Source organism: Ictidomys tridecemlineatus, chromosome 7 (genome assembly GCF_052094955.1).
Source record: "Ictidomys tridecemlineatus isolate mIctTri1 chromosome 7, mIctTri1.hap1, whole genome shotgun sequence".
NCBI lineage: Eukaryota > Metazoa > Chordata > Mammalia > Rodentia > Sciuridae > Ictidomys > Ictidomys tridecemlineatus.
The window spans coordinates 75,846,059-75,864,996 of NC_135483.1; the positions used below are offsets into that span (position 1 = coordinate 75,846,059).

Here is an 18,938-nt window from a genome sequence, read left to right on the forward strand (position 1 = left end):
TCTGGAGCTTCCACTGTTTCCCTTCCCAGTGAGACCTTCATCTGCTTTATGTAAAGTGGACCCTTAGGAGACCAGGCAACACTCATTAGAGCTGGAATGAATGCCCGAGATTTTAGGATCAGGCTTGAGTCCCCCACTATTTTCAACATCCAGAAAGTTAGCAGGGGAGCTTTCCCCAATGCTTTGGGTTTCCCTAGGAAATACTCCCCACTCTCAAACACTTGTATGTCTTCAAAATTGGGACAATTTAGTGTGTACTTATTTATATAGCACCTTAATTCGACTAGTATTTAAAGGCTAAGTAGAGCAAAGCTACAGGGGAAAAAAAGCGACTTAAAAATTAATTGAAACTATGGGACAAAGGAAAATCAAAGATAAGAAGGCAAGATAGAGAAAGCCCAAGGATTAAAAAAAAAAAAAAAAACATGCTACCCAAGCCATTTCACACTCAGTAAATAAGGATCTCAAATCTGACTCCACTTTTTAGAAGCAAAAGGAGAATGTAATCACTAGAAGAACCACACTATAGTAAGTTAATTCAGAGCAAATCTCTTTCTAGAACTGAATGCATGAAGCAATATTTCCTATGAGTCCTTATTGTGAGAACATAACAGCACCTATTGCCTAAATAGAAATCACAGTGCTGCTCCTAATAAAGATAAAACCAGAACATTAAGCCTGTGGCATTACACTAAATTATGATGAAGCCATAAAAAAATAAAAAGAAAAATCAAATTGCAGTAAAATATAAGGTGCATATGAGTTTAACCTTGCCTATGGTGTTAAACTAAACTAGGTAAAAGTCATTCATTCTATTAGTTGAGTTAGATAATGTTTCAGGAGAATATTGCCAGTTCTCACATGGAAAGCCTATGCCCAAAAAAGCTAACATTTATTTTAAAAGAATTAATTGGTCTTTGGTTCTCCATCCATGCCATAATTATTATCACACACCTTTTTAAAGGACCACTAGCAGTCCTTGATCATCAAATTTAGTCATCTGCACAAGAAAGAACACTTGCCCTTGGACACAAATGAAGTAAAAATTAGGATAGTTGAACCATGTACATATTCTCACACTGAATAGATCCTTCTGGCTCTTCCCATTGTTCCTTTGTGGATATTAAATCTCCTCAGAGCTTTAATGACAAATGTGGTAAAATTTACACTTAACTCATTTTTCCCTAAATAGAAAAAGAAGCCGAATTTTAGTCTGTAAAACCAATATAAAAATAAAGTTTCACTCAAGAAATATATTAAAATTTGTTTGAAATATAATTTATTTATTTTGTTTATATAATATGAAAAAATAACCACTAATCCACCTTGTAAATCATATACACCTGCTACACATAGGTGTTTGCATCACTCGTATAATTACACATAATACAAAGAACATGTTATTATAAATACATAATCATTGACTCTGCAAATTAGGGACAGGTTACTACCAAGTAAAATAAGAATTATTGAGTAAAAAGAAAGCAGATTTTTTGCTCTTTCATAGATGGACTCTATATTAACAGCAGGATCATTGAGTAGTCACGTAAAATATTTAGGGGAGAGTTAATATGGTTTTCTTGGTCATCAGCAATACCTAGCTAGTCTAACATTTGCCTCTGCTTATAAAGGAACATTAGTACATAGTTTTTATTTGTATTTGCAAAACAAGTTACATATCTATGAATAAAGATAACATCACAATAGTGTCTCCTTTATCAGCAGAGGATATGTCCCAAGACCCCTGTGGATCCCTAAAAGTGAGAATAGCATCAAACCCTATATATACTATTTTTTCCTACATATCCATTATCTATGATAAACTTTAACTTATTAATTAGGCATGGTAAAAGATAAGCAACTAATAATAAAATAGAACAATTAAAACCATGTACTTTAATAAAAGCTACTTGAAACTTATGAATTATTTCTAGAACCTTCCTTTAACATTTTCAGACTGCAGTTGACCACCATTAACTGAAGCATCAGAAAGCAAAACTGAAGACTTGATGGGACTACTGTGATATTGTGTGTGTGTGTGTGTGTGTGTGTGTGTGTGTGTGTGTGATGTCCCATCCCATGATGATACCTACCCCAGAAGCTCCAGACACTTTTTGTTAATAGGCATCGTCCTAGTATTACCATCTTTATTAAAAGACTTCATAAGTTTTTCCATTACTATAACAAAATACCTAAGATAAACAACTAAAAAAAATATTTATTTTGGCCCACAATTTTGAAGGTTCTAATCCATAGTAAGTTGGCCTATTGCTTTGAGCCTGTGGTAAGGGAGCACATCATGGTGGCACATGTAGAAGAGCAAAAGTGCCAGGAAGGAGAGAAAGAGAAAGGAGCTGGGGTCCCCTAATCCCCTTTGAAGGCACACCTCCAGTAACCTAAAGGCTTCCCACAAGGCCCCACCTTGTAAAGTCTTACAGCCTCCCTTTAGCACCACCCTGGGGATTAAGCCTTTAACACATGGGTTTTTAGGGGACATTCAAAAACCAAATTATAGCAGTTGTCATCATTAAGATCAGACATCAATAAAACAAAAAGAACCAACAATTCAAGCTCTCACTTAAATACTATTCATGAAAGTACCCACAACTTAGCCAGTAAACCTTTAATTGTGTTACTGGAAGTTATTGCCCAATACCACTTGCTCCAGCCAAAACAAGCAGACATTATAGATTCTCCCCTTCTCTCACCCCAAACCTCTAACCTCCAATCCATTTTGAATCTTGCAAATTCCTACAGATGATACATCCATCTTTGTTCCTGCTCCCCGGCCATGGGACACAGTGCCGTGAGACTCAGCCAGGACCACAGCAGTAATCTCCTGCTGGCTTCCGCTCTGTCCCCCCTCAATCCATTCTCTACTCAAAAACCCAAGTTATGTTCTCCAAGTCAGTCAGATTACACCAACTCCCCCACTTAAAATCCTTCACTAGTCCCATTGCTCCTGGGATAAATCCAAGCTCCTTGGGAGGTCCTCTGTGGGTGGCCTCTCCACTACCTTCACCCTCTTGCAGTCTGGGAGCATCCCCTTCCTGCCCAGGACAATGGTGCACTTCCTGCTGCTTCAGTGCGACGATGCTCACCTCACAGCTCACTTCTCATTTCCCTGCCTCCCCCTTAGCTCTCAAGTCTCAGGTGAGAGAGTCTCCTCCAGTGAGGGTTCTCAGCACACCACCTGCTTCCTTCAGAGCTCCTGCTTTTTGTCTGCCTTACCAGATGATATATAAAAAATGCCAGTCCCTGAAGTGGAATTTTATTGAAAAAAAAAAAAAAGACAGAAAGGAAAAACAATATATCAAAGAAATACAGCAATAGAAGTTTTTGTTTGCTCAGATCAGAAAAATTTAAAGTGCCTGTAGCACTCCAAATACCGATTTCATTGAGAATCCACATATTTCAATCCTACCTTCCTTATTCTTACCTGTCACTTGTCTGAGAGATGATTCTTCTACCAGTTCAAGATGGTGCTCAAAAATGAAATAGAGTTCTCCAGATACAGCCCGTCAGCACAGAATAAATCCCATGTCCAGGATACTATAGTGTGGGCCTGGGTAACTCTATTCATTGTTTTGTTTTGGGTGTTTTTGTTGTTGTTTTTATTGTGCAGTTCTGGTATTCATAATATCAATGGTAGTTGATATTATGAATGCCACCATGGTTACGGAGTCTCCCAGTGTTCCTCAGCTTAGGTGGCTTAAGACTCTCATAATTCATCTGAAATGCCATTCTGGTGTTTTTATGCACTGTGAACACTGTAGCAGTCTCCCATGATGGCAGTCAGGTCCACATTGAAACCAGGGCATCATGCTTACTGGGCAAGTGCTTTACCACGGAACTGCGTTCTCAGCCCTCATTGTTTTCTTAGTAGCTGTGTTAGGCTATTGATTCATTTTCAGATTGATCCAGGTACTAAGACACATGCATCTTAGATGTTGGGTTGTTTGTTTGTTTTTTATTGAATCTCAGAGCTTAGAGTGAGACTAGTCTTGGAACATACTCTTTTCATTGATCCATTCATCCCCCATTTTTATTTAGGTAGTTAATTTTAATAAAGCAATAATGACCTACAAAAGAGCCACCTGTTTTATCACATTGTATGTTATTGTTCAGGGTTTGCTTTTTTTCTCTTTGCTTTATATTATGAAGAGTTATCCACATTGTTTTGGTGGAGGCATACAGCTTGTTTCTAGATTAGAGTTTTGTGAACAGTACTGCTGTGCATTTCTTGAGCATGCATCCTATTGTGTATGTCCACCTGTCTGTCTTGAGTGCATACCTAGGAATGGAATTGCTGGGTCATGGAGAATATGAACCTTCACCTTTTAAGGTGAGGATTAAGGATTTTACTCCCTTTTTTGTTGCTATAACGAAATACCTGAGACTGGGAAATTTACAAAGAATAGAAGTCTATTTGCTTCATGGGAGGCTGGGAAGTTCAAGAGCAGGGCACGGCACCTTCACAGCATCTGGTGAAAACCTTCATGCTTCATCATAACATAGAAGAGGGCATCACATGGCAAAAAGAACAAGAGCGCTATCATGGGTCTCTTTTTCTCTTCTTACAGAGACACTAATCCTATCCTCATGACTTCATCTATTCCTAATTACCTCCCACAGGTCCCATCTCTAAAAACCATTAAATATGACTTTGGACATTAAGTTTCCAACACAGGAACTTTTAGGGGCACATTGAAGCCATAGGAGTAAGTTATAGACTATCTTCCAAAGTATTCACCCCAGGAAGTGTAAGAGTCTGGATCTCCACCAAACAAATTGTCAAGCTAAGCCCCATGCATGTATCCTACTCTCATGAAACTTCTTATTAAATCTAACTGCCAATGTTTACATTTATCCCTCTTCATTGTCAACACTGGTTTAAACTCATTCTTCTGCCCTGTGAAATTACCTTTAATCCTATTGGTGGCATTCATAATATCAACTACCATTCCCCACTTCCCCAATTCATGCTCCTGTGAAATGTTGATGAGAGCCAGGCTGGTGGTGAACACCTGTAAACTCAGTGACCTCCCAGCGACGTATAGGCTGAAGCAGGAGTATCACAAGTTGGAGGACAGCCTGAGCAACTTAACAAGACTGTACCTCAAAATAAAACAATCAAACAAAAAAGGCTGGGTGTGGAGCCCAATGGGAGAGCACTTGCCTAGCATGTGCAGGGTCCTAGGTTCAGTGCCTAGCACCCCAGCAAAGACAGACAACAAAAAAATGCAATGATGGAGATAATGCCTATCCAGTCAAAGTCGACTCTGATTCAGGGCTTTGCATTTTACTGCTTTCGTTCTTGCTGCATAATACTATTCCTGTTTTACAGAAGAGGAAATAGAAACAAAAAGAAGTTAATTAAGTTGCCCAAATTCAAGGAGAAGAGAACTCACAGGAGTTAGAGTTTAGACCAGCTCCATCTCGGAATTTAAACTTGATGTTATTTAACTTCTGTCAGTGATTACTGAGGTCTCCTTTCACTGTTCTGAAGCCCTGAGTCTTTATATATGAAAAGTGGATGATGGGACATGCCCCACAGTGAGCAGAGAAGTGTAGATGCTAATGTAACTGAGCTAACAGTCTACTTTTCTATTTCCTCTTTTCTTCCTTGCAAAGAATTAAATCCCACGACTCCTCTTAACCACTTTTTCAAAATCCTTCATATGCAGGTTGCGATGAAATTGCTCACACTCAAGTCTCAAGTTTCAATGATCAAATGGCAAATTAGATGTAAAATGATTCACAATTGCCACTACTGCATATTTTCATTTTGAACTAAGTCTGAATTCTTCACAGGTATAGAAGGTGATGAAGAAATTAGGCATTTGGATGAAGAAATAAAGGAACTAAATGAATCCAACCTTAAAATTGAAGCAGATATGATGAAACTTCAGACTCAGGTAAAAAAAAAATAGTTATCTTTAAAATAATTATAATATTTAGTGGAAGCAAAACATTGATCTTTCTAAGCCTGGAAATATCCTGATATCTCATAGGGAATACACCGAGACTTTCTTGATTACACAGTTATTGTAAAATCCTGAACAGGTGGATCATCCCAGAGCACCATTGATTTGTAACTTTAGGCAAAGTTACACTTTTGCCCCAGTTGAATCAATGCTTTCATAAACAAATAAAGTAGCAGATCATTCTGTAAAGAGTCCTGTAGAGCATGTGGTGCTTCAGAAAAAATCATGAGGGCTAAGTGTCCTTAGGTTTATTTAAAATTAAAATGAAACATCACAACTGCTTAATTTTTCTAGAATATCTCTACATATATAAGTGTTTGTTAGAAACAGGTCTTTCCTGAACAAATGCTTTATCCAAAAATCTAAGCAGTTTATCAACTTTTCATTCTCTATAATGCCTGCCCCTGATTAAATTTTTGCAAATGGAAATCAAAAGTTAAGACCAAGATTTTTTAAATATAATAAGCGATGGATTAATAATTATTATTATTATGTAATTCCCAGAATTCTATCTTCAGCCTGGCCTTCTGCACAACTTCTCCAGACATCTGCATACTAACTAATAACTATTATAAGTCAGAAGAAAAAAGAATGAGCCCAAGCAGAGGTGGAAAGGTCCTTCCCCCTTCCCTTCTTTCCTCTCCTTTCCTGAAATGCAGGGTTTTATGCCACCATGGTTACGGAGTCTCCCAGTATTCCTCAGCTTAGGTGGCTTAAGACTATCATAATTCATCTGAAATGCCATTTTGGTGTTTTTATGCACTGTGAACACTGCAGCAATCTCCCATGATAGCAGTCAGGTCCACAAAAAGCTTAATGCTTTGGTTTGGAAATCACGAGAGCTTCTCATGGGAACCATTGACAAGAAATGCAAAGACCTCTGCCCTCATGGAGATTGAAATTTAGAAGGAGAAGATAGGAAAGTAACAAAAAAAATCATACACGATAAAGTCTGCTGGAAGGAGGGAGGAATGGGTTAAATATTAAATAGGACAACCAGACCCAAGTGGGCTAGATGAGGTATGAAGGAATTAACCAAATAGTTACGGAAGAGAATATTTCAGACAGAAAGAAACACCAAGTACCAAGGGCTGGAGATTTGAGAAATAGCAAAGAGGAAATGTGTCTGCAGGTGAGTGAGCTGGGCAGACCGAGGGCCACTCACATGGGGCGTCGTAGGCCATTTTAACGACTTTCTTTATTTTTCTGAATGACTGCAGAGCCATTGCAGGTTTTGAGCTAAGGAGTAGCATGGTCTTACTTGGCTTAGATTCTAACTTGCATTTGAAGAGGTTTGTTCTGGTGGCTATGCTGAACAAGGACCAAGAAGAGACTACATGAGGCTCTAGGCAGACATAGGACCACCCACAAAAAAACCATGCAGTCTGCACAGGTGACAGCAGCATGGCAACAGCCACATGGGTGGGGACAGTGGTCCCATTCTGTAGTATTAAAGGAGATGCCCAATGGATTCAAGGTTTGAAAGAGAGTCCTGGGGACACCTTGAAGTCTGAGCATCACTGGGATTCCCACCAATTGGAAAGGAGAAGACTAGATAGAGCAGGTTTGGAGAAAATAGCAAATATTTGCTTTGAGGAAAATTGAGTTTGAGATATTTAACATAAAGTCATTAGGAGACACTGGATCTGCAATCCACAGAGAAATCTAGGCTGAAGATATAAGTCTGGGAATTATATTATTATATAATAATTAACATAATTACTTAAATATTTATGTGATAATTAATTATTAGTATAATTAAATAACTACTATATGATAATTATACAATTGTTAAGTATTATCATTATAATTATTATTATTCCCACATTTAGAGCAATATGATGGGAATGCAATTTGGAGCACTGCAGTAGTGGCATATGCATTCCTATATTCAGCCATGCATTTTCCTTCAGAGACAGACCTTTTGTACTCCTCCCAAACTCTACATCTCGTGTTCCTATACTATTTCCATTTAGATTACATCAATGGAGACCAACTTGAAGACAATAGAAGAAGAGAACAAACTCATAGAACAGAATAATGAAAGTCTGCTGAAGGAACTGGCAGGTCTGAGTCAAGCTCTCATTTCAAGCCTTGCTGACATCCAGCTTCCACAGATGGTAAGTTGAAGACCAAGACTTTGCTGCTCCATTGCAGGTATTGCAGGGACATCATGCAGTTGTTCATTGGGCTTCTAGTTAGCAAAGAGATCTGTTAGCAGTCACAGAGATCTCCTGATTACATCACGTCTTACTACCAGTAATCTCCCTTGATGGAAAGATGGTAGATAGGTAGATTTAAATTATAGGAAGGCTAAGGATATTCTTAAAGACCAAGTTCATCTAAAGATGAAGGTTTATTCAAAGCTTGTTTTATAATATAATATGAAAGTTAGAGGACAAAACATCTTCACTGAAATATATTTCCAAGTGTAAAATTTCATGTCTTACAAAGTCTGAGACCCAGACTTTGCATTATCTGCCCAACTCAAGAATTATTTCAAAAAGTTAAGTTCTCAATAAACTTGTTTCATACAGAAGTATGCAGAACATAATTCAGTTCTCAGACAGCATAAAAACAGAAGTAAGCAAAGCATTCTTACTTCCAAAATCTAAACATGTATTTTTAAGTATGCAACTATTAGAATTCATTAAAAAAAAGTTTATTTTACATTTTTATAAATATAAATAAATATTTGAAGGAGGAGATGTATTGTTGAATATTTTAAATTTCTTCCAAACTTACATTCCTAGAATAAGTTTTCTAAAATTTCTAATTTTGTATATAAAATGGTTTAAAGATGCAACAATATAATTAAGAAATATAGTTGGTTTTGCTTAAAACAAAACAAATGCCTCAATTTACTCAGATTTCTAGAATGGAGCCTTCATTTTAATTCCAGTGTGTTTCTTGACTTAAAAAATCAATAATACAATAGTCCAAAAAATTTATTTTTATTTTTATAGCTACTATTCGTATAATTACTGGTATCATTTTAATGTTATTTATCAACATTTATCTACTTCATACTTTAAAGTTTAGAATGGTAAAATTTTGCTCTTCTAAATTTTGCCCTTCTAAAATTTAAATTTTGTTTTCTTCGGCCAGTGCCATAAAAAAGATAGACATCATACAAGATAACTGATACCTTTGATAATCACTATACAAAGTACTCCACTGGTAATTCTTTAATATGATCACATGAAATGTTGACAAGAGCCCTAAGGACTGCCATTGACATTCCCTTTCTGTAGTTGAGGGACTCTTCCATTATTTGATCAAGGTTCCAAAGCCAGCATGAATCAGGTGGGTCTGGCTTCATGCTAGAACCTTTATCTGCTCTGCCACCCAGAACCTTTTGTTAAGAGAATGGCACAGAAAAGGCAGAAACTAAGAGAGAGCCAAAAATTATGACTAGACAATATTAGTAAGCTAGAGCAGTACTTTGCTGAATATGAACAAATACTCTTCAAATTTAGAAAGCTTGCCTTTCTAAATATCATACATCTATAGTACTTAGACCTTTAAGAGTACTTTCTTCCAAGCACTTTCTGAAGTAAGGTGTATGTCATGCATGGGTCTTTCAAAAGGGGGAAATCGAGGCACCAGCAGGGGCTGAGTTGGATTTCCTTTGTGCCATAAACCTCCTGTCACTCATGCATGCCATTTAGATCTAGTCAGTGTTTACTCTTTGAAGCTTCACATTGGACAAAGGAGACACCAAATAGGATAAAGGTGAATGAATTTCAACTTTGTGAAACTGGTATTCTACCTGAAGAAACAGAGAGATAATAAAATATATTGCAATGTTGCTGCAAAAGAAAAATGGACACAAAGGGCATCTGAGGAGGAAGTAGAAATATTTTCCATCCCAACTGGTTGGTAAGCAGTTTGCTCAGATCTTAATCTCTGTTAAAAGAGCCTACTGGCGCAAGCAAACCTGCCCTCCCAACCTCAAACATCCACCTCCCTCAAGGAGAAGCGTCCTTGTGCTGCACAAGTTCCATTGAGGCCACGGCTCCTCCCTAAAGAAATCACCCAGTTTTGAGTTCAGCTCAGCAGTGCACCTTAATTGGCTCCAGACTGACCTACAATAATGTTTCAAACAATCACGTTTCTGTATTCCCATAAAGAGGAAACAAATAAGTCCCAATACACACTCAGATCTCTCCATTTTCCCAAACTCCAGTAACTAGGTGAATCCTTGCCTTCCCTCCCAGATCCTGAGTCACTCACCGTCTTTCTTGTTACTTGATCTTTCTTTTGCCTCACAGTGATTGGTTCAATATGTTTGTCTCCACTTAGGGACCTATCAGTGAGCAGAATTTTGAAGCATATGTAAATACACTCACAGACATGTACAGCAATCTGGAACGGGACTATTCCCCGGAATGCAAAGCTCTCCTGGAAAGTATCAAACAGGCAGTGAAGGGTATCCATGTGTAGGATCACAGTGCTGCCGGGCAACAGAGATCACCAACAGCAGTCAACTCCAGATGGACCTGTGAAAGGGGTTCATGTACTGCTAAGGCTTGGAGGTTGCCATATGCATTTACAACTGCAACATTGCACTAATTTTTCCCCAGCTGACATAAAAAGGAAAGAAAAACTATGATAGACTCTTTGGATTAAAAGCAATGCAGTCAATGATTAGATCTTATTTATTTTCATATGTTTTTCTTTTATTTCTTCATTGCACTCTTTCTTTTGTAAAGTATATGTAAAATAAATGTGACATTTTTATATTTTATTTATTACTAATCAAAGAGTTTTTTATCTTTTAACTGCATTTTGAAGTCTGCCATATTTTTACAAGTGTGTTTATTAATTTATTTTCTAATAGGACTTAAATAGAAATGCTATTCTCAAATCATCTATCTTGCTGGGTTAAAATGAGAAAACAAAAAAAGTGTGAAAGAAATCCTTGTCTAAGGACTGCACTATGGTTCGAGTTTGATTTTTATTGCACACTTCTTTTTCCCCCTCTTCCACTGTTTTTGTATTTATAATTGAATTTGCAGTAAGGTGAGCTGCGTGGAAGGAATAAGAAGATAAATGGCGCCCACTGGTGGGGAATCCGCACTCACAGAAGCACAGACACTGGAAAACAGCCTGCTCAGAATTTGTTAGCAATAATTAAATATAGCAATCAGCAAAGTATTCAGCTTGGCTGTGTGGTTTTAGTTCCTATGAATTATTTATTTGAAATGTCTTAAAGAAACATAAGCATTTTTTAGTGATGCAGATTTGTCTGTTTTTCAAGTCATATCACATAGTTGGCAACTCTTATCCTAAGATGAGAAATAATCACTTGATGTGACCAGCCAGGCTTTCCTGCCATATGTTGGTACAATATACAAGTGACAACATTGGTGTAGATTTGTACTTAGCAAATGCAAACACATCCAAATGGAAAATTTTGTAGATACCATATCCCCTGAAATAGCATTTATCTTACTGGGTTTGACTGGAAAGGAATGGAAAATAGAGTAAAACGTGAAAAAAAAAATATTACTCCAATCTGAATGATTACTTTGAACACTGGCAACATTGGTATCACCATCCTTAGGAGATAGAATTCGATTTGATAAAAACCTTGCCATTGATACAAAGCATCCACATGCTTTCACACACACAAACACACAGGCACACTCACACACACACACACACACACACACACACACACACACACACACTTACAGACACCCATCCACACATAAAATTGAGCCCGCGATCTTGAATTTCTGAATGGGTCAGAGTTTAGTAGTTGCTATAGTAAAGGCAATGTCTATTTCAGGGACTGTAAAGTAGTTAAGCATTGTTTCAAAAGTTTTTTTATATTTATTTTTTTTAAGGAAAAGGTATAGACAACCAGCTAAACTGCCTTTTTGGTGTGCACACACATTTCATGTGCAGACGTGCCTCAGTGTAAATGTACACATGAACTTAGTGTGGGCTTAATTTTCTGTGCTATAACAAAAGTGTTTATTTTTGATTAGCCTCATGGATATTTAGATTGAATGTGATGGCATTCACAGGCTTGATATATTCCACTCTTGCTAAAGTTACCTGCACAAAAACACGAAAAGTGATATCCCACAGTAATTCCACCTCCATGAAATTGTGGTCATTGTTATGCATCAAGTGGGGCTTCTCTTTGGTTTGGGGTTCATTTGAACTCTTGAATCTTAGTTTAGTGAAGATGAAATGTCTGTTCTTAGGTAGGAAAGGTGTTTATTTAAAAATAAATTTTAAAGAAAAAGCTACCATATGTGCTGTCTATTATAAATGGGACACCAAACAAAATTTTCTATTAAAGTTATGTACTTGCAAACATTTTGCTATACAGTACTTCATAGATGCATACAAATGAGTTCACTTATTACAAAGACAAAAGTTTAATTTGCTAAATATTTTAACAAGTTTGTTATATATTTTATTTAATTTAAAAAGAAATCTCTTACCAACCTATGTATTTATTACTATAATTTACTATGACTTCAGGTTAATTTATTTGTGTTTGCATAGATTGAACAGGATGTTTTTGTGAAGTATGTTGGTATTTATTTGCCTCCTTTGTACTTGATGTGTTTTGTAATGTGCACTGATTTTTTTCTTTTCAACTATGTTAATGATCGATACTGTAAATTGGGTCTTTTGTAAACAACAAAATGGCAATGATGTATGCATTTTTTTTAATTTGAGGTAGTTTGTTTGTATCCTGTTTCTCCAAACAATTAATATTTCTTACATCAAAGCAACAAAATTGTGTTCAGTGCTGTACATTTGGTGTATGGTAGGAAATAAAAATTGATAATGAGTTTGGCTGTGATCATTTTCAGGCTACTATATGTTAACCTCCCACAAAGCCCTCAGTTCCAGAAGGAGCCCTGATGAGGTAGACGTGCCCGTGTCTGTGAGAAGTTCAACTGTACTTTTGTTCTGACAGCTGGCCTGCTTGGCTTAGGTTTTTACCCCAAGTGAGGAAGACTTTTGGCCAGTGGGCGACTTGTCACCATCTTGGTGTGGCATATTCTCCAGAACAGAGATGCCTTGGACACAATGACACCTTCACTAGCATGAGTTCACCCAGATTCAGTGAGCACAAAGATACAAGCTCCACCCTTCTGATCCCTTTTTATTTTTTGTTTTGAAACAGGGTCTCACTAAGTTGCTTAGGCCTCACTACTGAAGTGAAGCTGACCTTGAAGTAGAGATCCTCCTGCCTCAGCCTCCTAAGTCCCTGGGATTACAGGTGTAGACCACCGTACTGAGAGCTGGTTGAACTATTAAAGAAAAGTGATAATTAATTCTTGACAACCCCTATTTTCTTGTGTGTTTTTTCTCACCTAATGTCAAACAGCCAACCTAACTTAATTTTCTAGTTTCTGCCCAGATATAAACCTCTCTGGGACTAGTTATCACTTATATGCAAAATAGTTTAGGTCCCCACAGGAAAACCAGGGATGTATTGGGTAGACCTTCATATAACAAGGGTTGGCACATGACAGTTGATATACAGCATAGCTTTCTTTTAGTCACCAAGTTAACTTGTACAAGATGTGCAAGTGATATAGCCTTTGAAAATGGACCACAGATGAAAATCTGCTCGGCCAGGTTCTTGGCTTCCCCTTTGCTGAGTTACATTTTTACATCTCACCCTGAGTATGATTTTATATCAGTGAGTAGTGCTGGCAACATTTCATAAGAGGAGTGCCCTTGCTATGGGAAATAAGGAAGGCATGATGAGTAGGATTCACCCATTCACACAACAGATGTTCAGTGAGATGCACGCTGATGCCAGGCCCACTCCCTGACTTCCCTGTGAGTTCAGCCTAATGGGTAGGGGACAAGGAGATACGCAGAAGGCATTATGATTGTGATATACGTGAGCTCCTATGGAAATAGTGCAAGGGTTTCCTAGCACTGTGATTTCCTGAGAAAAGTCCGGGTTCCAGATTAGTAGGGAACATTTGAGAAAAGTCATTGTAGACAGCAGGAACCTCATGCACCAAAACCAAGCAGTGTGATAAAACATGGAAGGAGCTGCTGAACATATTTAAAATAGCAAAGGGGAAAAAAATGTAGGGTTAGAAATGAGAAGAAAGGTAGCAAAAAGCCCAGGTAAGTGGGAGAGGGGGTTGTAGTATAAACTGCCTGGCTTCAGAGTTCAAATATCTGCAAACAGATGTCAGCATGCTAAAGAAAGCCTTAAGATCAGGACTGGGAGGTAGCTCCGTGGTAAAGCACTTGTCTAATGTGTGTGAGACCCGGGGTTCGCCTTCCAACACCTATCTCATCACCCCCCCAAAAAATAGAAGAGTTAAAATCAGAGAATGTTAGGATGTCTGTTATAGACAATTTGGTCCATGAATTCAAACCATGAACATTTCTAAAATTGTGTTCAGGGGCTGGGGATGTGGCTCAAGCGGTAACGCACTCGCCTGGCATGCGTGCGGCCCGGGTTCGATCCTCAGCACCACATACCAACAAAGATGTTCTGTCCGCCGAGAACTAAAAAATAAATATTAAAAATTCTCTCTCTCTCTCCCTCCTCTCTCACTCTCTCTTTAAAAAAAATTGTGTTCAGTTCTGTATATTTTGGGCATAATAAGAATAACAATTTTTTTTCTTAATCATTTTGAAATGGTATGAAAATCCTGGGGTCTTCAGACATAGGACTAAAATGCTTCTATTGAAATCAAAAATCCTGAATGAAAAGAAAGGGGTGAATGATTCCCTGATCTGCCCCATTAGAAAAAGTTTTAATTAACTTGTTCTGGCCCATAAATATTTTATTAATATTCATAAAAACTAATGTTTTCCTATGTCTCTTTCCACACATTACATCCATTTGATGGTAGTCTGGGAGCAGTACCCTGCTATTTCCTCTTATTATTCAGCAGATAATTATAAAGTAAGCAGATTTAATTGGCTAATAACTATCTACACTGTCAGACACAATCAATGATGCTTTGTAGACTTCATCTCACAAAATCCTCAAATTTGTGGAGTTGATATTACTACACTCAATTAACTGATGAGGAAACTGTTAGGAAAAAAGTTAGCAACTTGCCCCAGACTATAAAACTAGAAAAATGTGCAGACAAAATTCGACCTCATGTGCATTCAATTGAAAAGCTGCTTTTAGGAAAACTGTAGTACTGTGTATAGTTTTACTATGGTCAGGATAATGGCAGAACTCATCTGGCCTGCATTTTCAGAAATGAACGAGTAGACTTCTGGACCTAGTGGCTTTAGGTTCTGTTCCAGATGTTGTCTCATCTGGAGAAAGAAAGAATTTGGTGAGATTAAGTGGTGTGCTAGGACCCTCATATATCCCAGTGAATCTATACCTATCTGCTAAAATTAAGTTCCTGCCTAAATTCTCTCTTCTAGGCTTCATAGCTTCATTGCAATGGAATTATTATGATCAGGGCTATATTGATAGAAACTGAAACTTAAGAAGAACAAAGAATTTGTTTGATGCCCTAGAAAAATAAGTACCAAGAGCAAAATTCTGCTTAATTCTTACCCAAAGACGAGCTCCTATCCTTCAGACTCTATTCCTGCCTCCAGCCAACCCCTCTCAGGCTGACCAATGTCCCAGCCTGCCTTGTTAATCATGGAGTCATTGGGCAGGAGATGGTCTGTCCAGAAAAAGTTGTTCAAAGAAGTATCATTTTCACTTTTAGACCACGCTATCCTAAATGTATTTTTCTTGTAAAGGCGTATCTTAAAAATGTGATGCCTTCATAATTTATTTGATGAATTGGGATTGAATATTTTAATATGCCTTGCAAAATGGCCCCAAATAAGAAAAATGTAAATAACTCATTTTTCAGTTTCTTTCTAGAGCAAAACAACATAATTATTTTGTTCTGTCATTAGCTGCTTTGTGTATGACAGTTTGGGATTGCCCCCAAAAAATTAAAGGACACTTTCCAGTGACCTTTACCAGCTATTAAATATTTTAAGACATAAAGAGAATGTAAAGATCCCTGCTCTTAAGAAATAGCAGCTGTTTTAGTAGAGTTTTCCACTCTGATATGTATTATCATATGTAAAAGTAGTCATTTTCTTTCTGAGTGATTGCCTTTTTCAGTTTTAAATGAAATCCTTTGGATTTATAAGCTAGCTATTTTAAAGTACAAATGGGATATGTCACTCTAATAATGCTTTTAAAGAATCAAACTTTCAACTCTTAAAAAATCTTTGTAAATAGACTAATGCACTTGAATTTCAAAAACATGGAAGAGAACTTTCACATCTGGTGCCTCATCAAAGACCTCAGGACCAGAAACATCCACATCCACACACCTGGCTATGTACATGGGCCATGGTTGACTGTCTCTGGGCAAACAATGACTATTGGATTGGCTCTATCAACATGAGCTCACTATTCCAGGAAATTCTTGTCCAGGAAGGAAAATTGAAAATACCTTCATTATATTTGTTCCAGGAACTTCCTAACAATCCACTTATCTGAACTAGATAGAACTGAAACTACTAGTCCCAAATAAATACATTGGGACAGCAGAGAGCATTAAATAATTGTTTTCTCTTGAAGACTTACTTTGTCTTTTTTTTTTCTTTTGTCCTGAGGATTGAACCCAAGGGCATTCTACCACAGAGCTACATCCGCAGCCCTTTTTAGTTTTTGTTTTGAGACAGATCTTGCTAAGTCACCAAAGCTGACCTCAAACTTATAATCCTCAAATTTATAATGCCCCTGCTTCAGCATTCCTAGCCTCTAGATTTACAGATATGCACCACCACATCCACACCCCTACCTTTTAGTTTTGAGGTGGTATATCCCAAATTAGAAAATATCTAATTGTCTAATCTGGGAATTATAAGGGTTTTTTCAGTCATACTATAGATTCATGAATGTATCACATGTGCCAACACAACTTGAAAATCTTCTCATTTTTGCGTTTTTTTTTTAAATAATTACCCATTTACATAATCAAGTTTTAGTGTAGTGAAGCTGGTTGCTGTGATGCATTCCTATAATCCCAGAAATTCAGGAGGCTGAGGCAGGAGGATTGTAAATTCAAAGTCAGCCCTAGCAATTTAGGCCCTAAGCAAGACCCTTATCTCAAAATCAAAAGGGCTGAGAATGTGGCTCAGTGGTTAAGCGCCTCTGGATTCACCTCCTATACCAAAAACAAAACAACAACAAAAAGATCACTATAGAGAGATCCTGTCTCAAAATAAAAAGGGCTGGGGATGTAGCTCAGTAATACAATGGTAGAGTGTTCCCAAGTTCGATCCCCAGTATTAAAAAAAAAAAAAAAATCACTCTGATATTGAAATGTTTTGGGTGTTTTTAGTATGAATTTCTGTGCCATACTGAATTAGAAAACCTATTTGAAATTGGAAAACCGAAAGAATATTTTAAGGAAAGAGACAAATGAAGGTAACACAGGTTTATTTGGGATAAACCTGTAGAGTGAGGCCCAGTGGAGCCTGACACAGGCTGGGGTCAGTACAGGGGAATGAGGAAGGGAGGAATTTTTTTGGTTAGGCCTTTGTTAGGGAGTTGTCAGAGAAGAGTCTTCATACTGTCACCTTCATAAGAAACCAGGTGTCTTTCAGGATTTCAGCCCCAGATAACAATTTCCTCTCTCATGATGATTGAGTATTGTTTAGGGTGAGGTCAGGCTGGAAGGTGACTCTTGTACTAAGGATGTTTCAAAATGGTGTTGCCTGTGTCAAGTTCTTCCTAACAATTATCAGCAGAGTCCCTTCCCTTTGAGCAACAACAATCTTCTGTTGAGGAAAGTGAGTCTATGTCTGCTGCAGTAACGCATGCACAATCGTGACAATCTCAGAAGCTTCTAGAAGGGGAAGACAAACCTGGGATAGTTACAGTTTGAAGGTTTTATTTTCTGACAAGCCTTTCAATGGCAAGACTAGGCAAGATTTGTTTTGTTTATTCGTTTGTTCACTTGTTTGTTGAGAAAAAAATAAAAAGAAGTTTAATTGCTTTGACAGCAAAGGAGAAGTACAGGGGACTCCTGTCCTAGAGGCTGTGATTCTGCCCCTCAAGGAGAACAGAGATTTTTCTAAAGAGGTGATTCAAAGGCTGTTACATTCCAGGTGTCCCTGTCCACAGTTGTAATTCACTTATTAATCTGGGAGACAGATAGTCATTTCTACCAGGAGTGGTAGTGCAGGTGTTATGCTCGAATTCAGGACCCCCAAAGACCACCAGAGACCCAAGGTCCATGTAAGCAGCAAAGAGGTGTTTATTGCGAGCTAGCTCGGTCCTCCGCACGCACACACAGCAACTGGTGACGCTGAGAGGCCCCGAGCCCAGGGTTTGCAGCATTTTTATACATTCTTTGGAGAGGGCAGGGACCCCCACATACATCATAGCAAATTATCACACACCGCGGGAAAATCAAATAACAACTCTAAAACATGATTAGCACATTCACTGGCGGGAACAAGTTGGGGAGGGGTGATTGGTCAGTACAAAAGGGGTATTATTCGTTTGAACTGATTGGTTTGAGCCAAGAGGGGTGTACGTGCTGAACTACATGGTTTCCCAACATGTTATCAACCACCATAAACTACTGGAAGGTCATCTGGCATCCCAGGTATTTCCCTGTCTCATGCTGATTGGTGGCTGCTAGAGGGTTGCTATGGGTCCTCACCTAGCCTGACTGAGTCAGGGACACCTGGCTCAGCAGATCTCTCCTGTTATTTGTAGATAAACCACTTAGCAGGGTGGGAATGTGCCTAGGAGTGCTCTGTGGGCTTTTTCCTTCCTTGGACAGGCTTTGCTCTGAGATAGAAGCTGGTTTTTCACACGCATGGTGGTGCACACCTGTCATCTTGACAACTTAGCAAGGCCCCAAGCAATTTCGTGAGACCCTGTCTCAAAATAAAAAAAAATAATAATAATAAAACTTTTTTAAAAAAAGAGCTAGGGATGTGGCT

General features: G+C 37.9%; 1 protein-coding gene across 6 annotated transcripts in view; it reads left to right on the top strand.

Annotated features, from left to right (window-relative positions):
* Nucleotides 1–12,819, top strand: part of LOC101965562 (ST18 C2H2C-type zinc finger transcription factor) — a 107,449-nt gene extending 94,630 nt beyond the window's left edge. For 3 of the 6 annotated variants that reach the window (XM_078017177.1, XM_078017176.1, XM_078017179.1), the window contains 3 exons: nucleotides 5,815–5,918; nucleotides 7,964–8,107; nucleotides 10,293–12,819. In XM_078017177.1, coding sequence (XP_077873303.1) covers nucleotides 5,815–5,918; nucleotides 7,964–8,107; nucleotides 10,293–10,433 — 389 coding nt within the window. In that variant the 3' untranslated portion in view covers nucleotides 10,434–12,819. Of the gene's footprint in view, nucleotides 1–5,814; nucleotides 5,919–7,963; nucleotides 8,108–10,292 lie in introns of those variants that run through there. The other 3 variants (XM_078017180.1, XM_078017182.1, XM_078017181.1) reach the window with 3 other exon arrangements.
* The last annotated feature ends 6,119 nt before the right edge of the window (nucleotides 12,820–18,938 follow it).